Consider the following 23,487-nt stretch of genomic DNA (forward strand, 5'->3'; position numbering starts at 1 on the left):
ATTTACAAAATTTAATGACCTATTATCTACTTCAACTGAGTCTTATTTAGCATAGGCTAATGATCGAACCTTCCGCGAACAACGATAATGACCTATTATCGATTTCAACTGAGTCTTATTTAGCATAGGCTAATGATCGAACCTTCCGCGAACAACGATAATGGTACGCCATTCACTTTGTTTATTCTAAGCGCATTTTCCCGAGTTTCGTTTAATCACTTCTTAAAATTAAATATAACAATTTGTTGTATACAGGTTGTTCTAAATTTATATGCCCGTGGTTGAGAAAATTGAAAATATTTTATATTAAATTGAATCCTGTTTATAATTATCAAAATTTAATTTTCATATCAAATAGAAATATAACAAATCCCCGCCTTGTATTCGATAAAATTTATCTGCAATTTTAAATAAATTTTCTCGAGGCAAAACCAACTCCCTGTATATTTCCTTACTTTAATCTACGTCTTATACCCCTTCTTCTTGTATTACTCTAATTAGTCCCACCTGTAGAGTAATTGTTTCCTTATTTTCAGTGTCCTCATCCTGTGTTAGAGTGTCGGCTATTATGTTGTCTTTCCCTTTTTCCCATATCAATCTTCTGTCTTTTTCCTCAGATTTTTCACATACTTTTACCGTGTATTCTGCATCCTCGTTTTCATATGCCTCCTCTTCAAATGCCACTGTTTCGATCATATCTTTTTCGCTTTCATTTGTTAGCTTTATTTCTTCTTCTCCTGAGCTCATCTCTTCTTTTGAGGAATCCCAGTTTTCTTTTGCTTTTGATACTCTCAATTTTTCTTCTTCTGTGCTCAACTCTTCTTTTGAGGAGCCACAGGTTTCATTTTCTTTTATCCTTTTCTGACTTTTTCTCCCTTTTCTTCTTTGTCCTTGCTTCGTTGCCAAATTCATTTCCACTGTTTGTTCTTTACCTGATTCGTCCGTATTTTGTTTCTCATGTTCCTTGTCCTGTTCTTTTTCTTTTTCTTCTGTTAGTTTCATCGTATTATTTTTAAAATCTATCACTACATGTTTTTCTGCCAATTCGTCAACTCCTACTATCATGTCATGTGACATGTTTGGCATTATTACACATTGTAGTGCATACATATTCTTACCCAGTCGTACCATTACTCGTATGCCTTCATTTATAGTTGCCAATGTCCGTTTGTTTGCGCCCACTAAATTTACCCTAGGTATTTTGTAAATTAAATTTGTTAAGTTAACTTCTTCTATTAGTTTTCTGTTGACCAATGTTATTTCAGATCCAGTGTATATCATAATTTTAATTGGTTTCTCGTTGATAAATCCATCCACAAATTTTAAATTAACTCCATTTTTCTTTTCGTTGTTTCCTGCCAATTTAATAAACTCCTTGGGGTGACAAAAGATTCCTGTTTGATTTTTGGTTTTTAGTGAGCGCCGTCGTGAAAAGACGCCGGTTGCTCATCGTTGTTTATATTTTCGTCATAATGTCTCTCTTCGTCATATTCATCTGTCTGGGTATTATTTACTTCTCTTCTATTTTCTCTTGGTCTGTCGGATCTGTTTCGGTTTTCTCGATATCCCTGTTCATTTTGTCTACCATTATTTCTGTTTTCTTGATTTGAGCGTGTGATGTTTCTACTCTGGTATTCTCGATTTCTGTCCTCATTCCATTGCCTATTTCTTTGTTCATAATTTCCTCTTCCGTTGTCTCTATTTTCGTTTTCCCTTCTGGGATTAAAATCTCGTCTTGTATAGTCTCTCCTATTTTGATTTCTCTTTCTGTAATCCTGTGTCTCTCGGGGCCTGTAATCTTCTCGCGACCTTCTTGATTTTCTTTCTCTTAAACGTGATTCTCTTATTTGTAAGAATTGGCATAGACTATCTATGTCTTTGTAGTTTTGCAATGTGATATGGTCTTCCAGCGTTTCTTCGAAATGTCTTGCAATCAGTTCGACTAATTGTTCCGATGAGTAATTATATTGTAAATGTTTTGCATTATTGTAAATTTGTAAAGCATATGTCCTTTCTGATATCCCCATCCTATCATTGTATTTCCCATTTTGCAATTCCTTGTTAATTTCCAATTGTTGGACTTTTCCCCAGAAATAATTCAAACATTTTTGTTCAAATTGTTGCCAATTGCCGAATTCTTCTTCTTTGCTATCGAACCATAGGCTTGCTTCATATTTGAGATGGTTTCTGATAGTTTCTTTTGCTGTTTCGAAATTTCCGATGTGTTGTATTTTCTTTTTCAGGCTATTTATGAACGGCACTGGGTGTAATCTTTTTACATCCCCGCCAAACCTTATCTTCACGTCATCTGTGCTATGTATAACCATTTCTCTTCTTTCTCCTACATTTTGTTGAATATTGATTTCCGCAATCTTTCTTTCCATTTCTTCTCTGTCTGCTTGAATAGCGTTTTCAAACTTGTTTTCCAAATTTTATATTTCCTTTTTCTGGCAATTCGTTATCTCCTTTATTTTATTTTGAATTTTCATTTCTTGTTCTTTCATCTCGTTTTTCATTGTTGTCAAACATCCTTTTACTTCCTTTTCATACTTTCCTATGCGTTCCTCCATTTTCTTGTTGTTCTCTTCTATTGCTTGTTTCATTTTTTGTTGTGTTTCATCCATTTTTTGATCCAATTTTTGTTGTGTTTCATCCATTTTTTGTTGTGTTTCATCCATTTTTTGATCCACTTTATCCATTTTCTTTGATGTTTCATCCATTTTTTGATTTGATTCATCCATTTTCTTTGATGTTTCTTCCTGATTTTTATCCATTGTTCGTTTTGCTTCATCCATTTTTTGTGACTGGAGTTGCATAAGTTGTAATATCTTTTCTAATTCTGACAATTCTTTTTTCCTGTTTCCATGATTGTTGTGTCTAAAATATCTTCTTGGTCTGAATTATCCTCTTGATTTGAATGTTCTTTTTTTTTATTGTCTTTGCTTTGGCTTCTTGTCACAGACATTTGTTTTCAAGAAGTACTGTCCCCGCCAAATATGAAATTTTACTAGTATGTTACCAAGACGACTTTTTCTCACCCAAATATAATAAATTGTCAATAAATATATCAAATGTAAATATCGTAAAAATAAAATATTAAATCAGTTATGTAAAATTTGTACCTAAAGAGATCTAAAATTTTATGTTATCAAATGTAAGTATCTCACTTTTTACCACAGGCATATAAATTTTCAAATACCGGCTTTACTCTTTCTATCCTTCAAATTTGCCACTAGAAATACTTTTCAATGCTTTCCACGTTGGACGACAGTTGATGTGATCTTGATTATTGATATGAGATAATATTCTTATTTGTCATTTAATTTAATCAATCTTCTTCTTCTTAAGGTGCCTATCCGTTCCGGATGTTGGCGACCAGCATGGCTATCCTAACTTTGCTTGCTGCTATTCTGAATAGTCCGGTTGTCGATGTATTAAACCGCTTTCTCAGGTTTTGAAGCCAAGATATTCTTCTTCTCCCTGGTCCTCTCTTTCCAAATACCTTGCCTTGAAGAATGAGTTGCAACAAGCCATATCTCTGTTCATTCCTCATAACATGGCCAAGATATTCTAGTTTGCGCTCTTTGATTATGTTAATAATCTCGCATTCCTTGCCTATTCTACGTAGAACCTCAATATTAGTCACACGATCCACCCACGAAATTCTCAAAATGCGCCTGTAACACCACATCTCAAATGCCTCGAGTTTTCTCAAAGAAGCCTCGGAAAGTGTCCAGGCCTCTACTCCGTATAATAACGTAGAAAATACATAGCATCTGATGATAGAGATTTTGGTAGCAAGAGGTAAATCGTGGCTTCTGAAAAGAGACTTCATCATTATGAACGCTGATCTCGCTTTTCCTATGCGTTGTTTTATTTCACTTGAGTGGTCCCACTGGCTGTTTATGTTGGTACCAAGGTATGCGTAGCTGTCGACCCTGTCAATTAGTTGTTGGTTAACCAAAAGCTGTGTATTTAATATTTCGCGCTTACTGACTACCATATACTTTGTTTTTTTCGTATTGAGATCAAGTCCGTATTCTCTACTTATATCTGATATGCGCGACATTATTCTTTGCAAACCATCTAGACTGTCTGCAAAAACTACAGCGTCGTCGGCATATCTAATGTTGTTCAGACGCACTCCGTTGACTAATACGCCTTCCTGTAGTTCTCCCAGCGCTTGCTCGAAGATACATTCAGAGTATATATTAAACAGCACCGGGGACAGGATGCATCCTTGCCTCACTCCTCTATCTATGGAGACTGCCTCTGTTAATTGGTCTTCCACTTTAATATTGGCAGTTTGGTTGTAATACAAATTATATATGATTCTCAAGTCTCTATCATCTACTCCCGCTTCTTTCAAGATGTTTATGAGTTTATCATGTTTTACTCTATCAAACGCCTTTTTGTAGTCGATAAAACAAATATACACTTCACAGTCAACATCCCTGCATCTTTGCATAAGCACTTGGACAGCGAATAGAGCCTCTCGGGTGCATAAGGCATCGCGGAATCCAAACTGCGTCCATGATATCTGTTGTTCGCATTTTTTATATATATTCTGCCATGTATCACCTTCAGAAACGTTTTGAGTAAGTGGCTCATTAGGCTAATTGTTCTGTAGTCTTCACATGTTTTGGCATTTACTTTTTTGGGTAAAGTTACGAAGGTCGACTTTAACCAGCTTTGGGGTATTTTTCCAGTTACGTATATTTTGTTGAATACGGTTGTTATCCATTTTATTCCTTGTTCATCCATAAGTTTTAGGAATTCTACATAAAACTGGTCAGGCCCTACAGCTTTACCATCTTTAGTTGTTTTAATAGCTGACGTGACTTCTTCAATGGTAATCGGGGGTCCTGTTTGGCATTCAATGTCTTCAATGGTATTCTGCCTTTCATCTGCAAAAGTTACTTCCACATATTTCTTCCACGTGTCTAGTTTTTCTTCCACACTTAACAGTGGTTTGCCTTGGTTATCTGCCAAACACCCAACTCTTCTAGGTTTGTATAAGCCTGCAGCTTCTTTAACTTTTTTGTGCATATTGAATGAATCGTGTTTATGTTGCAATTGCTGGATTTCCGCACACTGTTCTCTTAGTCGTGTATCCTTAGCTATTCTAATTGCTTTTTTGATATCTTTATCTATTCTTTTGTATAATGACATGTCCTGATCTTTGGACTTTCGCCTCTCTTCCATCATATCTAAAATCTCGTTTGTCATCCACGATTTCTTCTTTATTTTTGGTGGTTTGAGGAATTTCTCACGTATGTCTTGTGAAACTGTATGCAACTTTTCTATCTCCTGGTCCATTACATCCGATTGAATAACGGTATTCAAGTTGTTCTGTATATACCGTTTTACACTCTGTTCTGTGTTTTGGTCTTTTAATAGCCTTATGTCGAATTTTGGATTGACACTACGTCTAACCTTCTTTAGCCTGAGCTTAATTTTGCCAATCAGTGGGTTATGGTCTGACTTGATATCAGCTCCTGGGTATGTCTTGACTGATGTTATGCTGTTACGGAATCTTTTATTAATCATGATGTAATCTATTTGATTTCTCACTATGCGGCCTGGAGTGTCTTGAGGTGATTTCCATGTATATAATCTTCTGTAAGGGAGTTTGAAGTAAGTGTTAGTAATCACAAACTCTTCTTCTGCCACAAATTCACCCAGTCGGTCTCCTCGCTCATTTCTTTCTCCAAGTCCAAATTGCCCTATGAATTCTCCCGATTGTCCCCTACCAATCTTAGCATTTAGATCACCCATAATCAAAGTTAAATCCTTTTTGGGGAGGCATTTTAAGGTGTTGGATAGTTCATTATAAAATGCTTCAATTATCTCGTCCGGTTTGTCAGCTGTAGGGGCATATACCTGGATAATGTTAGTTGTAATTGGGTAGGTATTAAGTTGAAGGAGGAGTATTCTTTCCGATATAGGTACAAAATTTTTAACATGTCTGGCAGTTTCTTGATTTAAGATTATACCTACCCCATTTTCGTGTCTTCCATTAGGGTTACCTGAATAATATATGTGATGATCAATTTAATCAATGCATTAATAATAATTTAATTAATTAACCAGATCACATATCAATATGTTTTCAATCTCAGGGCGAATTATAAAATTAATTACTTACTTACGTGGCTTCTCAGTATTTCTCAATGGTTCCTAATCGGGATAGGAAAGAAAAGAGTAAAATAATACACACATATGGGTTACAATTATAATCAAAATATTGTTTATTTTATTTAAATGGCAATCATTGCTTAATATGTGCTAGATCTTATTATTCTTAAACATAACATTTACAAATGGGAATCTTATTTCCTTTTGGTTTCCAATTGAAAGTTTTTATTAACATTTAACTATTAGGATTTATTAGCAACAATTCTATTTAAGTTTGATGAAGCTTTTCTGATATTATTGATTATGTTCTTCAATTTATAATGTGGTATTTAATACGAAAAAACCCATACTGTCATGTCCAAACAAATGAGACTGACCTTTTTTTGGTGAACTGAGAATGTCTTCACACAAGACCCGTTTCCTGCTATCCTTGGCTGCGATCAAAACCTCGTCCTGGCTTTCAGTAATGTTCTCCTTTGAAGATTAGCTCGTATAGCTCTCGTTCCTGCTTCTGTCGTGATGCTGTGTTCTACCTTTTTCGAAACTGCAATCAGCTACCGGGACACTCTTGGCTCAAGGAGGTTCTTTACTCTCAACCTGGCCTACCTCTCGTTCCACGATAGATCTCCACACTCACGGAACTACACCGGCTTTCTCACTCTCCGTACACTACCGTCTACTACTGGACTTCACTTCTCGACAGCTCAAAACATTCTGATCTATCTTTTTCATTCATTCCCCTACTTTCTAAATATCCCTTCCAGATTCACAAATCAACCTTCCACCACCAACTCTCATTCGCAGTATTCCTCAAAACCAATTTTTAATCTTTCTAAATATGCTTAATGGATTTCAAAAAAGAAATAGTTAATTCCCATTCTAAAATTACTTTCTACTATTTACAAAATTTAATGACCTATTATCTACTTCAACTGAGTCTTATTTAGCATAGGCTAATGATCGAACCTTCCGCGAACAACGATAATGACCTATTATCGATTTCAACTGAGTCTTATTTAGCATAGGCTAATGATCGAACCTTCCGCGAACAACGATAATGGTACGCCATTCACTTTGTTTATTCTAAGCGCATTTTCCCGAGTTTCGTTTAATCACTTCTTAAAATTAAATATAACAATTTGTTGTATACAGGTTGTTCTAAATTTATATGCCCGTGGTTGAGAAAATTGAAAATATTTTATATTAAATTGAATCCTGTTTATAATTATCAAAATTTAATTTTCATATCAAATAGAAATATAACAATATATATATATATATATATAAGAAATACTGGATATTAGTGACTGTCGATATAAACAAACAACTAGTTTATTAGGGTTGCAGTCAGAAGGTTGGCCAGGATGTTAAAGAAACACTCTTTTGACTTTTTGTCTAGCTTTCGGAATGGTTTTATTCCTTTTTCAAGACTCTGTAATATAGATAAAAAGAAATATGTAAATTTTTATAAAATATCACAATTCGTCAGTTCAACTTACTAGTCGTTGAGATTATTTAAAAGCTTTATGACCCTCAACAATACTAACACAAACATAGAATACAGAAAATAATGGACAAAATACATTCTAAAATTTGGTAAGGATGGTAAATTTTTATATTTATTCTATGACATCTTTTGATGGTGTGTTTTAACTCTGATACATAGAGAACAGAAAGAAAAAACAGTCAGATTAAAATGTAATTAGGTGTTTTTAATATTGTATTTATTTTCAAAAAACCAATAGGCCCATACTGGGTAATTTTTATTTTTAAATCTGTCTTAATGGTATGCAACCTGTTATGCACACAGATGTATTGTGTAGTGCATATGTATAAGAAATATTTATTTTATTTTTGATGTTTTTCCAGTAAGTAACAATAAATATTGCTCAGTTTATCTATGTCAGACTTTTTATTTATGCAAGACTTACTGGATTTTATCAAACACATTTCCAAGAAAACACGTTTTGAATGGTTTGTTTCTTTGGCCAAAATACATGAATCTTCGAAATTAAACTCATGTTTCAAAGTTAATGCATGTTCTGTAAGTGCACATGCATTTATTTTATTGGTTTTTATATCACTACGATGTGAGATCACCCTACTGTGGAAATTGCGAGATGTTTCCCCGATGTATACGTTGTTACAATTGGAACACGGTATGGAATAAACAACATTCGAAGACTCTTGTCTTGTGAAGGGATCCTTTGTTTTTGAGTATAACTTAGATACCGTTTTCACGTTCCTAGTTGAAATTTTTAAGCCATTAACATTTCTGAAAATGTTAATTAGCTTAGGTGTCAGAACTGGAATGTAGGGCAAGGAACCAAAAGTTATTTTAGGTGGTATTACTGATGTGTTGTCGCTGTCTGTCAATGTCAATTGTCGGACCTCATTATTATGAAAATTTTGTTTACCAGAAAATTGAGAAGGAAAAGGAGAACCGAAAATGAGTTTATTTAAAAGCCCTATGGGATATGAGTTCTCTAGTAGTATAGATCTCAACTTTTTTAGTCCCTTGTCCCTGAAATCAATGTGCGACAAGTTTGTAACCCTACTTTTTAAGGCCAAAACCAAGTTTGTTTTCATCCTAGATGGATGTTGAGAATGAAAATTTATGAAACGGTTACTAAAACAAGGCTTACGATACCACTCCGTCCTCAGAATGCCATCACTGCCACGATGAATAAGCATGTCCAAAAAAGGAATCATATTATCAGCCTCCCTCTCAACTGTAAACTTTAGGTGTTCACATTGGGCATTGAAGGTGTTTAAAACATCAGATACTTTGTTTTCAGGGACCGACAAAATCAAATCATCTACATATCGCTTAATAAAAGGTATGTGAAACGGTATCTTTTCTTTACAAGTTGTTATAAGTTCATCCAAAACAAAGTTACATAGGATGGGGGATATTTTGCTACCCATTGGAGTGCCAAAGATTTGTTTAAAAAAATTACCATTGAACAAAAAGATGTTGGAGTCAAATATGAACGTTAAGATTCTTATGAAATCCTCTAAACTGATCTTGGTATGCAGAGAAATGCTGTTCCAGTTGTTTTTGATGCTGTTAAGGATAGCATCTAGTGGTAAGTTTGTAAACAGTGACACAACATCTAAACTAATCAATATATAATTATTCGGAACTTTAACATTGTTGATGAAGTTACTAAACGTGAAGGAATCTCTAATATAGAATTCATTGGATTCGTTGTAGGAAATTGTGAGAATATCTGTGAGGTGTTTAGCAAGTTTACTATTGGGAGCATCAATTGAAGAGACAATAGGCCTCATTGAAATAGTGGGTTTGTGAACTTTAGGAAGTGTATAAAACCTGGGTGCAACTGCATTATAGATTTTCAAGGATTTTGCAGCTTCTGTTGTTATGGATTTGGAAGAAGCTAAATCCGAAACCAGCTTGTTCGCCTTTTGTTGGAGGGTGCACACCGGACTATTCCTTAGTTCGATGTAACTTTTTTTGTCATTCAATAAACTATTACTTTTTTCAATGTAATCATTCTTATACATTGCCACTGTTACATTTCCCTTGTCACTCCTAACAATGTAAATTTCCAGATGTGATTTTAAAAATTGTTTGCACTCATTGTATATATTGTTCAAAAAATGCCCTTCTTTACTTGTTTTGTGTAGAAAGTTAGTGATAACATTAGTGCTTTGAGATCTCATGATGTCCTTCTCCTGGAGTTCTAGACCAGAAATTAGAAATTCAATATCTGAGAGAAGAGAAGACATTTTGAAATCTTTAGCGCTAGGAAATAGGCAAAATTTTGGACCCAAAGACAAAAGTTTTTTGACATTGTAAGGAAAAGTGATGTCAGTTAGATTTTTAAACCATTTTTCTTGGAACGTTATTTTTGAAAATTGATCTATTTTTATTTTGTTAAATTTTTTGATGTTATTATTTCTAATTTGGAAAAATACTTTATTGTATTTAATTTTTTGTCTTCTATAAAATTCTTGTAGTAAAGGAGCAGGTAAATGTTGCTCTAATATATTTTTTAATTGATGTAAATTCTTTTCTATGTACGTGATATCACTTATTGTTACTGAAATTTCTAAGTTTAAGATTTTGGTTTTTAAATTTGAATTAAAGTTTTGAATTTTACTACCTAATTTACCTCCTTTATGATGTAACAAGTTATTGACGTTAAACTTTCCATTCTCTATGTGTACAGGAAAACAAAGATTTCTTCTACATTTCAGAAGGAAAATCCTTCTGTTGTTGAGTGATGCAAGCTTGATGTTGAAGTTGGCCCATTGTTTTAGGAAATCTACGCTAGCAGAACCATATCCTCTTCGGATGTTCTCGAAAAACCCCATATTGTAAATACAAGAAATACTGGATATTAGTGACTGTCGATATAAACAAACAACTAGTTTATTAGGGTTGCAGTCAGAAGGTTGGCCAGGATGTTAAAGAAACACTCTTTTGACTTTTTGTCTAGCTTTCGGAATGGTTTTATTCCTTTTTCAAGACTCTGTAATATAGATAAAAAGAAATATGTAAATTTTTATAAAATATCACAATTCGTCAGTTCAACTTACTAGTCGTTGAGATTATTTAAAAGCTTTATGACCCTCAACAATACTAACACAAACATAGAATACAGAAAATAATGGACAAAATACATTCTAAAATTTGGTAAGGATGGTAAATTTTTATATTTATTCTATGACATCTTTTGATGGTGTGTTTTAACTCTGATACATATATATATACTAATATATATACTCTGATATATATATACTAATAAACTAGTTGTTTGTTTATATCGACAGTCACTAATATCCAGTATTTCTTGTATTTACAATATGGGGTTTTTCGAGAACATCCGAAGAGGATATGGTTCTGCTAGCGTAGATTTCCTAAAACAATGGGCCAACTTCAACATCAAGCTTGCATCACTCAACAACAGAAGGATTTTCCTTCTGAAATGTAGAAGAAATCTTTGTTTTCCTGTACACATAGAGAATGGAAAGTTTAACGTCAATAACTTGTTACATCATAAAGGAGGTAAATTAGGTAGTAAAATTCAAAACTTTAATTCAAATTTAAAAACCAAAATCTTAAACTTAGAAATTTCAGTAACAATAAGTGATATCACGTACATAGAAAAGAATTTACATCAATTAAAAAATATATTAGAGCAACATTTACCTGCTCCTTTACTACAAGAATTTTATAGAAGACAAAAAATTAAATACAATAAAGTATTTTTCCAAATTAGAAATAATAACATCAAAAAATTTAACAAAATAAAAATAGATCAATTTTCAAAAATAACGTTCCAAGAAAAATGGTTTAAAAATCTAACTGACATCACTTTTCCTTACAATGTCAAAAAACTTTTGTCTTTGGGTCCAAAATTTTGCCTATTTCCTAGCGCTAAAGATTTCAAAATGTCTTCTCTTCTCTCAGATATTGAATTTCTAATTTCTGGTCTAGAACTCCAGGAGAAGGACATCATGAGATCTCAAAGCACTAATGTTATCACTAACTTTCTACACAAAACAAGTAAAGAAGGGCATTTTTTGAACAATATATACAATGAGTGCAAACAATTTTTAAAATCACATCCGGAAATTTACATTGTTAGGAGTGACAAGGGAAATGTAACAGTGGCAATGTATAAGAATGATTACATTGAAAAAAGTAATAGTTTATTGAATGACAAAAAAAGTTACATCGAACTAAGGAATAGTCCGGTGTGCACCCTCCAACAAAAGGCGAACAAGCTGGTTTCGGATTTAGCTTCTTCCAAATCCATAACAACAGAAGCTGCAAAATCCTTGAAAATCTATAATGCAGTTGCACCCAGGTTTTATACACTTCCTAAAGTTCACAAACCCACTATTTCAATGAGGCCTATTGTCTCTTCAATTGATGCTCCCAATAGTAAACTTGCTAAACACCTCACAGATATTCTCACAATTTCCTACAACGAATCCAATGAATTCTATATTAGAGATTCCTTCACGTTTAGTAACTTCATCAACAATGTTAAAGTTCCGAATAATTATATATTGATTAGTTTAGATGTTGTGTCACTGTTTACAAACTTACCACTAGATGCTATCCTTAACAGCATCAAAAACAACTGGAACAGCATTTCTCTGCATACCAAGATCAGTTTAGAGGATTTCATAAGAATCTTAACGTTCATATTTGACTCCAACATCTTTTTGTTCAATGGTAATTTTTTTAAACAAATCTTTGGCACTCCAATGGGTAGCAAAATATCCCCCATCCTATGTAACTTTGTTTTGGATGAACTTATAACAACTTGTAAAGAAAAGATACCGTTTCACATACCTTTTATTAAGCGATATGTAGATGATTTGATTTTGTCGGTCCCTGAAAACAAAGTATCTGATGTTTTAAACACCTTCAATGCCCAATGTGAACACCTAAAGTTTACAGTTGAGAGGGAGGCTGATAATATGATTCCTTTTTTGGACATGCTTATTCATCGTGGCAGTGATGGCATTCTGAGGACGGAGTGGTATCGTAAGCCTTGTTTTAGTAACCGTTTCATAAATTTTCATTCTCAACATCCATCTAGGATGAAAACAAACTTGGTTTTGGCCTTAAAAAGTAGGGTTACAAACTTGTCGCACATTGATTTCAGGGACAAGGGACTAAAAAAGTTGAGATCTATACTACTAGAGAACTCATATCCCATAGGGCTTTTAAATAAACTCATTTTCGGTTCTCCTTTTCCTTCTCAATTTTCTGGTAAACAAAATTTTCATAATAATGAGGTCCGACAATTGACATTGACAGACAGCGACAACACATCAGTAATACCACCTAAAATAACTTTTGGTTCCTTGCCCTACATTCCAGTTCTGACACCTAAGCTAATTAACATTTTCAGAAATGTTAATGGCTTAAAAATTTCAACTAGGAACGTGAAAACGGTATCTAAGTTATACTCAAAAACAAAGGATCCCTTCACAAGACAAGAGTCTTCGAATGTTGTTTATTCCATACCGTGTTCCAATTGTAACAACGTATACATCGGGGAAACATCTCGCAATTTCCACAGTAGGGTGATCTCACATCGTAGTGATATAAAAACCAATAAAATAAATGCATGTGCACTTACAGAACATGCATTAACTTTGAAACATGAGTTTAATTTCGAAGATTCATGTATTTTGGCCAAAGAAACAAACCATTCAAAACGTGTTTTCTTGGAAATGTGTTTGATAAAATCCAGTAAGTCTTGCATAAATAAAAAGTCTGACATAGATAAACTGAGCAATATTTATTGTTACTTACTGGAAAAACATCAAAAATAAAATAAATATTTCTTATACATATGCACTACACAATACATCTGTGTGCATAACAGGTTGCATACCATTAAGACAGATTTAAAAATAAAAATTACCCAGTATGGGCCTATTGGTTTTTTGAAAATAAATACAATATTAAAAACACCTAATTACATTTTAATCTGACTGTTTTTTCTTTCTGTTCTCTATGTATCAGAGTTAAAACACACCATCAAAAGATGTCATAGAATAAATATAAAAATTTACCATCCTTACCAAATTTTAGAATGTATTTTGTCCATTATTTTCTGTATTCTATGTTTGTGTTAGTATTGTTGAGGGTCATAAAGCTTTTAAATAATCTCAACGACTAGTAAGTTGAACTGACGAATTGTGATATTTTATAAAAATTTACATATTTCTTTTTATCTATATTACAGAGTCTTGAAAAAGGAATAAAACCATTCCGAAAGCTAGACAAAAAGTCAAAAGAGTGTTTCTTTAACATCCTGGCCAACCTTCTGACTGCAACCCTAATAAACTAGTTGTTTGTATATATATATATATATATATATATATATATATATATATATATATAAGAAATACTGGATATTAGTGACTGTCGATATAAACAAACAACTAGTTTATTAGGGTTGCAGTCAGAAGGTTGGCCAGGATGTTAAAGAAACACTCTTTTGACTTTTTGTCTAGCTTTCGGAATGGTTTTATTCCTTTTTCAAGACTCTGTAATATAGATAAAAAGAAATATGTAAATTTTTATAAAATATCACAATTCGTCAGTTCAACTTACTAGTCGTTGAGATTATTTAAAAGCTTTATGACCCTCAACAATACTAACACAAACATAGAATACAGAAAATAATGGACAAAATACATTCTAAAATTTGGTAAGGATGGTAAATTTTTATATTTATTCTATGACATCTTTTGATGGTGTGTTTTAACTCTGATACATAGAGAACAGAAAGAAAAAACAGTCAGATTAAAATGTAATTAGGTGTTTTTAATATTGTATTTATTTTCAAAAAACCAATAGGCCCATACTGGGTAATTTTTATTTTTAAATCTGTCTTAATGGTATGCAACCTGTTATGCACACAGATGTATTGTGTAGTGCATATGTATAAGAAATATTTATTTTATTTTTGATGTTTTTCCAGTAAGTAACAATAAATATTGCTCAGTTTATCTATGTCAGACTTTTTATTTATGCAAGACTTACTGGATTTTATCAAACACATTTCCAAGAAAACACGTTTTGAATGGTTTGTTTCTTTGGCCAAAATACATGAATCTTCGAAATTAAACTCATGTTTCAAAGTTAATGCATGTTCTGTAAGTGCACATGCATTTATTTTATTGGTTTTTATATCACTACGATGTGAGATCACCCTACTGTGGAAATTGCGAGATGTTTCCCCGATGTATACGTTGTTACAATTGGAACACGGTATGGAATAAACAACATTCGAAGACTCTTGTCTTGTGAAGGGATCCTTTGTTTTTGAGTATAACTTAGATACCGTTTTCACGTTCCTAGTTGAAATTTTTAAGCCATTAACATTTCTGAAAATGTTAATTAGCTTAGGTGTCAGAACTGGAATGTAGGGCAAGGAACCAAAAGTTATTTTAGGTGGTATTACTGATGTGTTGTCGCTGTCTGTCAATGTCAATTGTCGGACCTCATTATTATGAAAATTTTGTTTACCAGAAAATTGAGAAGGAAAAGGAGAACCGAAAATGAGTTTATTTAAAAGCCCTATGGGATATGAGTTCTCTAGTAGTATAGATCTCAACTTTTTTAGTCCCTTGTCCCTGAAATCAATGTGCGACAAGTTTGTAACCCTACTTTTTAAGGCCAAAACCAAGTTTGTTTTCATCCTAGATGGATGTTGAGAATGAAAATTTATGAAACGGTTACTAAAACAAGGCTTACGATACCACTCCGTCCTCAGAATGCCATCACTGCCACGATGAATAAGCATGTCCAAAAAAGGAATCATATTATCAGCCTCCCTCTCAACTGTAAACTTTAGGTGTTCACATTGGGCATTGAAGGTGTTTAAAACATCAGATACTTTGTTTTCAGGGACCGACAAAATCAAATCATCTACATATCGCTTAATAAAAGGTATGTGAAACGGTATCTTTTCTTTACAAGTTGTTATAAGTTCATCCAAAACAAAGTTACATAGGATGGGGGATATTTTGCTACCCATTGGAGTGCCAAAGATTTGTTTAAAAAAATTACCATTGAACAAAAAGATGTTGGAATACCCAGGTTTTATACACTTCCTAAAGTTCACAAACCCACTATTTCAATGAGGCCTATTGTCTCTTCAATTGATGCTCCCAATAGTAAACTTGCTAAACACCTCACAGATATTCTCACAATTTCCTACAACGAATCCAATGAATTCTATATTAGAGATTCCTTCACGTTTAGTAACTTCATCAACAATGTTAAAGTTCCGAATAATTATATATTGATTAGTTTAGATGTTGTGTCACTGTTTACAAACTTACCACTAGATGCTATCCTTAACAGCATCAAAAACAACTGGAACAGCATTTCTCTGCATACCAAGATCAGTTTAGAGGATTTCATAAGAATCTTAACGTTCATATTTGACTCCAACATCTTTTTGTTCAATGGTAATTTTTTTAAACAAATCTTTGGCACTCCAATGGGTAGCAAAATATCCCCCATCCTATGTAACTTTGTTTTGGATGAACTTATAACAACTTGTAAAGAAAAGATACCGTTTCACATACCTTTTATTAAGCGATATGTAGATGATTTGATTTTGTCGGTCCCTGAAAACAAAGTATCTGATGTTTTAAACACCTTCAATGCCCAATGTGAACACCTAAAGTTTACAGTTGAGAGGGAGGCTGATAATATGATTCCTTTTTTGGACATGCTTATTCATCGTGGCAGTGATGGCATTCTGAGGACGGAGTGGTATCGTAAGCCTTGTTTTAGTAACCGTTTCATAAATTTTCATTCTCAACATCCATCTAGGATGAAAACAAACTTGGTTTTGGCCTTAAAAAGTAGGGTTACAAACTTGTCGCACATTGATTTCAGGGACAAGGGACTAAAAAAGTTGAGATCTATACTACTAGAGAACTCATATCCCATAGGGCTTTTAAATAAACTCATTTTCGGTTCTCCTTTTCCTTCTCAATTTTCTGGTAAACAAAATTTTCATAATAATGAGGTCCGACAATTGACATTGACAGACAGCGACAACACATCAGTAATACCACCTAAAATAACTTTTGGTTCCTTGCCCTACATTCCAGTTCTGACACCTAAGCTAATTAACATTTTCAGAAATGTTAATGGCTTAAAAATTTCAACTAGGAACGTGAAAACGGTATCTAAGTTATACTCAAAAACAAAGGATCCCTTCACAAGACAAGAGTCTTCGAATGTTGTTTATTCCATACCGTGTTCCAATTGTAACAACGTATACATCGGGGAAACATCTCGCAATTTCCACAGTAGGGTGATCTCACATCGTAGTGATATAAAAACCAATAAAATAAATGCATGTGCACTTACAGAACATGCATTAACTTTGAAACATGAGTTTAATTTCGAAGATTCATGTATTTTGGCCAAAGAAACAAACCATTCAAAACGTGTTTTCTTGGAAATGTGTTTGATAAAATCCAGTAAGTCTTGCATAAATAAAAAGTCTGACATAGATAAACTGAGCAATATTTATTGTTACTTACTGGAAAAACATCAAAAATAAAATAAATATTTCTTATACATATGCACTACACAATACATCTGTGTGCATAACAGGTTGCATACCATTAAGACAGATTTAAAAATAAAAATTACCCAGTATGGGCCTATTGGTTTTTTGAAAATAAATACAATATTAAAAACACCTAATTACATTTTAATCTGACTGTTTTTTCTTTCTGTTCTCTATGTATCAGAGTTAAAACACACCATCAAAAGATGTCATAGAATAAATATAAAAATTTACCATCCTTACCAAATTTTAGAATGTATTTTGTCCATTATTTTCTGTATTCTATGTTTGTGTTAGTATTGTTGAGGGTCATAAAGCTTTTAAATAATCTCAACGACTAGTAAGTTGAACTGACGAATTGTGATATTTTATAAAAATTTACATATTTCTTTTTATCTATATTACAGAGTCTTGAAAAAGGAATAAAACCATTCCGAAAGCTAGACAAAAAGTCAAAAGAGTGTTTCTTTAACATCCTGGCCAACCTTCTGACTGCAACCCTAATAAACTAGTTGTTTGTATATATATATATATATATATATATATATATATTGTTATATTTCTATTTGATATGAAAATTAAAATTTGATAATTATAGACAAAATTCAATTTAATATAAAATATTTTCAATTTTCTCAACCACGGGCATATAAATTTAGAACAACCTGTATACAACAAATTGTTATATTTAATTTTAAGAAGTGATTAAATAAGACTCAAGTGAAATCGTTAATAGGTCATTATCGTTGTTCGCGGAAGGATCGGTCATTAGCCGATGCTAATTAAGACTAAGTGGAAATAGAGAATAGGTCATTAAAATTTGTATATAGTAGAAAGTAATTTTAGAATGGGAATTAACTATTTTCTTTGAAATCCATTAAGCATATTTAGAAAGTTTAAAAATTGGTTTTGAGGAATACTGCGAATGAGAGTTGGTGGTGGAAGTTTGATTTGTGAATCTGGAAGGGATATTTAGAAAGTAGGGGAATGAATGACAAAGTGAGATCAGAATGTTTTGAGCTGTCGAGAAGTGAAGTCGAGTAGTAGACGGTAGTGTACGGAGAGTGAGAAAGCCTGTGTAGTTCCGTGAGTGTGGAGTATCTATCGTAGAACGAGAGGTAGGCCAGGTTGAGAGTAAAAGAACCTCCTTGAGCCAAGAGTTCCCGGTAGCTGATTGCAGTTTCGAAAAAGGTAGAAGACAGCATCACGACAGAAGCAGGAAACGAGAGCTATACGAGCTAGTTTCAGAGGAGAACATTACTGGAAGCCAGGACGAGGTTTTGATTGCAGCCAAGGATAGCAGGAAACGGGTCTTGTGTGAAGACTTTCTCAGTGCACCAGAAAAAGGTCAGTCTCATTTTTTTTGACATGAATGTATGGGTTTTTCGTAGTAAATACCACATTTAAATTTGAAGAAACATAATCAATAATATCAGAAAAGCTTCATCAAACTTAAATAGAATTGTTGCTAATAAATTATAATAGTTAAATGTTAATAAAAACTTTCAATTGGAAATCAAAAGAAAATAAGATTCCCATGTGTAAATGTTATTTTTAAGAATAATAAGATATAGCAAATATTAAGAAGTGATTGCCATTTGAATAAAATAAACAATATTTTGATTACAATTGTAACCCATATGTGTTATTATTTTACTTTTTTCTTTCCTATCCCGATTAGGAACCATTAAGAAATACTTAGAAGCCACGTATGTAAGTAATTAATTTTATAAAAAGCCCTGAGATTGAAAACATATTGATATGTGATCTGGTAAATTAATTAGATTATTAGTTATGCATTGATTAAATTAAATGACATATAAAATTATCATCTCATATCAATAATCAAGATCACAACAACTGTCGTCCAACGTGGAGGGCATTGTAAAGTATTTCTAGTGGCAAATTTGAAGGATAGAAAGAGTAAAGCCGGTATTTGAAAATTTATATGCCTGTGGTAAAAAGTGAGATACTTACATTTGATAACATAAAATTTTAGATCTCTTTAGGTACAAATTTTACATAACTGATTTAATATTTTATTTTTACGATATTTACATTTGATATATTTATTGACAATTTATAATATTTGGGTGAGAAAAAGTCGTCTTGGTAACATACTAGTAAAATTTCATATTTGGCGGGGACAGTACTTCTTGAAAACAAATGTCTGTGACAAGAAGCCAAAGCAAAGACAACAAAAAACAAAAAGAACATTCAGACCAAGAAGATATCTTAGACACGACAATCATGGCATCAGAACAGCAAGAATTATCAGGAATAGATAAACTATTACAAATGATGCAACTCCAGTCACAAAGAATGGAACAGAAAATGGATGAAACACAACAAAAACTGGATGACAATCAAAGAGAAACAAAACAAGCAATGGATGAAGCAAAAAGGACAATGGATAAAGTGGATCAAAAAATGGATGAAACACAACAAAAATTGGATCAAAAAATGGATGAAACACAACAAAAAATGAAACAAGCAATAGAAGAGAACAACAAGAAAATGGAGGAACGCATAGGAAAGTATGAAAAGGAAGTAAAAGGATGTTTGACAATGATCAAGAACGATATGGGACAACAAGAGACAGAGATTAAAGAAATCAAAAGCAAAATAAAGGAAATAACGAATTGTCAGAAAAAGGAAATAGAAAATTTGGAAAATAAGTTGGAAAATGCTATTCAAGTAGACAGAGAAGAAGTGGAAAAAAGAATCACAGAAATAGAAAAACAAGTCAACGAAAACCGGACACAACAAAATGTAGGAGAAAGAAGAGAAATGGTTATACATAGCACAGATGACGTGAAGATAAGGTTTGGCGGGGACGTAAGAAGATTACACCCAGTGCCGTTCATAAATAGCCTGAAAAAGAAAATACAGCACATCGGAAATTTCGAAACAGCAAAAGAAACTATCAGAAACCATCTCAAATATGAAGCAAGCCTATGGTTCGACAGTAAAGAAGAAGAATTCGGCAATTGGCAACAATTTGAACAAAAATTTTTGAATTATTTCTGGGGAAAAGTCCAACAATTGGAAATTAACAAGGAATTGCAAAATGGGAAATACAATGATAGGATGGGTGTATCAGAAAGGACATATGCTTTGCAAATTTACAATAATGCAAAACATTTACAATATAATTACTCATCGGAACAATTAGTCGAACTGATTGCAAGACATTTCGAGGAAACGCTGGAAGACCATATCACATTGCAAAATTACAAAGACATAGATAGTTTATGCCAATTCCTACAAATAAGAGAATCACGTCTAAGAGAAAGAAAATCAAGAAGGTCGCGAGAAGATTACAGGCCCCGAGAAACACAAGATTACAGAGGTAGAAATCAAAATAGCAGGGACTATACAAGACGAGATTTTAATCCCAGAAGGGAAAACGAAAATAGAGACAACGGAAGAGGAAATTATGAACAAAGAAATAGGCAATGGAATGAGGACAGAAATCGAGAATACCAGAATAGAAACACCACACGCTCAAATCAAGAAAACAGAAATAATGGTAGACAAAATGAACAGGGATATCGAGAAAACCGAAACAGATCCGACAGACCAAGAGAAAATAGAAGAGAAGTAAATAATACCCAGACAGATGAATATGACGGAGAGAGACATTATGACGAAAATATAAACAACGATGAGCAACCGGCGTCTTTTTCACGACGGCGCTCACTAAAAACCAAAAATCAAACAGGAATCTTTTGTCACCCCAAGGAGTTTATTAAATTGGCAGGAAACAACGAAAAGAAAAATGGAGTTAATTTAAAATTTGTGGATGGATTTATCAACGAGAAACCAATTAAAATTATGATAGACACTGGATCTGAAATAACATTGGTCAACAGAAAACTAATAGAAGAAGTTAACTTAACAAATTTAATTTACAAAATACCTAGGGTAAATTTAGTGGGCGCAAACAAACGGACATTGGCAACTATAAATGAAGGCATACGAGTAATGGTACGACTGGGTAAGAAGATGTATGCACTACAATGTGTAATAATGCCAAACATGTCACATGACATGATAGTAGGAGTTGACGAATTGGCAGAAAAACATGTAGTGATAGATTTTAAAAATAATACGATGAATCTAACAGAAGAAAAAGAAGAAGAACAGGACAAGGAACAGGAGAAACAAAATACGGACGAATCAGGTAAAGACCAAACAGTGGAAATGAATTTGGCAACGAAGCAAGGACAAAGAAGAAAAGGGAGAAAAAGTCAGAAAAAGACAAAAGAAAATGAAACCTGTGGCTCCTCAAAAGAAGAGTTGAGCCCAGAAGAAGAAAAATTGAGAGTATCAAAAGCAAAAGAAAACTGGGATTCCTCAAAAGAAGAGACGAGCTCAGGAGAAGAAGAAATAAAGCAAAAAAATGAAAGTGAAAAGAATATGATTGAAACAGTCGTATTTGAAGAGGAGGTATATGCAAACGAGGATGCAGAATGCACGGTAAACATGTGTGAAGAATCTGAGAAAAAAGACAGAAAATTGATATGTGGAGAAGGGAAAGAAAAGGAATTGCGGTTGATGTTAAGAAACTATGAAAATTTGATCAATGAGGAAAACACAGTGGCGAAAAAGTACGAACATTCATTTGAGGTGAAAAACTTGGGAAATTTTCGATCAAAGACTTACCCGATTCCATACAAGTATCGACAAGAGGTGAAAGAAGAAATAAATAAAATGTTGGAAGATCAAATCATCGAAAGATGTGATTCACCGTATGTTAACCCGATTGTGATAGTAAAGAAAAGCAATGGAGAATTGAGATTATGTTTAGATGCCAGGAATATCAACCAGCACACTGTATCACAATATGAATCACCTCTAAACATCGAGGCCATTTTTGGAAGAATCACCGGGTCACACATATTTTCGAAAATTGACTTAAAACACAGTTTTTGGTTGATACCGTTAGCTGAAAAGTGTAGAAACTACACCGCTTTTTCTATTGATGGTATTGTCTACCGGTTTAAGGTAGTGCCATTTGGATTGCAGAGTGCTTGTGCTGCACTCGTCCGAGCTCTACATACCATTTTGAATCGCCATGAATATTTCATAGTTCATTATATCGATGATTTATTAATTTTTTCACAAGATACTCAGAGTCATCTGGAACACATAGAAATAATTCTGAAAGAATTGGACACAGCGGGATTGAAATTAAACATTGAAAAATGTCAATTTTTTCAAAAAGAAGTCATTTATTTGGGTTTTCAATTGGACACCAAAACAGTAAGATTAGCCGAAGACAGAGTCAAGCTCATAGATGAATACCCAAGACCAACGAATTTGAAAACATTGAGAGGTTTTCTTGGCACGATAAATTATTTTAAAAAGCTGATTCCCGATTTGAGCCAAAAGGAAATCCCTCTGATAAAATTGCTTAAAAAAGGAATAAAATGGAATTGGAAAGAAGAACAGGAGGAAGCTTTCGAAACATTAAAACGAGAATTCGCAAAAGGAACGAAAATATACCACCCCATTTACAATTTACCTTTTATACTCCGAACTGATGCGTCCATACAAAAATTTGCAGGAGTTCTGTCTCAAGTACAAAACGACCAAGAAGTACCGATATGTTTTATATCTCGAGTGACTAAAACACATGAGAGAAAATATAGTGTTACAGAATTGGAGTTTGCCAGTGTACTATATTGCGTAAACAAATTGAGGTTTTACTTATTGGGAGCAAAATTCACAATCGAAACAGACCATGCAGCTTTAGTACATATCATGAAGAATAGATTAGTAAATAATAGAATACATAGAGGCATTCTGTTATTACAGGAGTATGATTTTGAGTTCCGATATATAAAAGGAAAAGACAACATAATAGCCGACGCTCTAACACGGGATGAGGACACCGGAAAAAAGGAAACAATTACTCTACAGGTGGGACTAAATAGATTAATACAAGAAGAAGGGATATATTCGTTAAATGAGATAAGGACAAACCAGGAAGACCTAGAGGAAAGAGAGAAAAGAAGAGCGGAAGTAGAAAATAACATATATTTTAAGAGAATAGACGGAAAGGAACTATATTTAGTGACACAGACATTGGCCGAAAAGATAATAAAGAAATTACATGAGGACAATGGGCATATCGGTAGCAGAAAAGTTTGGCTCGTTTTTAGGGAAAATTACATAAGCCGACAGGATTACCGCATTGCAAAGGAAATTACCCAGAAGTGCGATGTATGTCAAAAATATAAGA

The 23,487-nt window shown here is 33.2% G+C and overlaps 2 protein-coding genes across 3 annotated transcripts in view; both read right to left on the reverse strand.

Moving 5' to 3' along the window:
* LOC126884882 (uncharacterized) overlaps window positions 1–12,363 on the reverse strand; it is a 32,621-nt gene extending 20,258 nt beyond the window's left edge. The window contains exons 1-2 of the mRNA XM_050651188.1: window positions 12,224–12,363; window positions 8,244–10,637 (exon numbers count right to left, since the gene is read on the reverse strand). Of these exons, the coding sequence (XP_050507145.1) occupies window positions 8,244–10,479 (2,236 nt within the window). The 5' untranslated portion in view covers window positions 10,480–10,637; window positions 12,224–12,363. The remainder of the gene's footprint in view (window positions 1–8,243; window positions 10,638–12,223) is intronic.
* The window catches only part of LOC126884930 (protein twisted gastrulation-like), a 489,408-nt gene that overhangs the window by 315,287 nt on the left and 150,634 nt on the right, over window positions 1–23,487 (reverse strand). The window lies entirely within an intron of this gene.

Source organism: Diabrotica virgifera, chromosome 5 (assembly GCF_917563875.1).
Source record: "Diabrotica virgifera virgifera chromosome 5, PGI_DIABVI_V3a".
In the NCBI taxonomy this organism is placed as follows: domain Eukaryota; kingdom Metazoa; phylum Arthropoda; class Insecta; order Coleoptera; family Chrysomelidae; genus Diabrotica; species Diabrotica virgifera.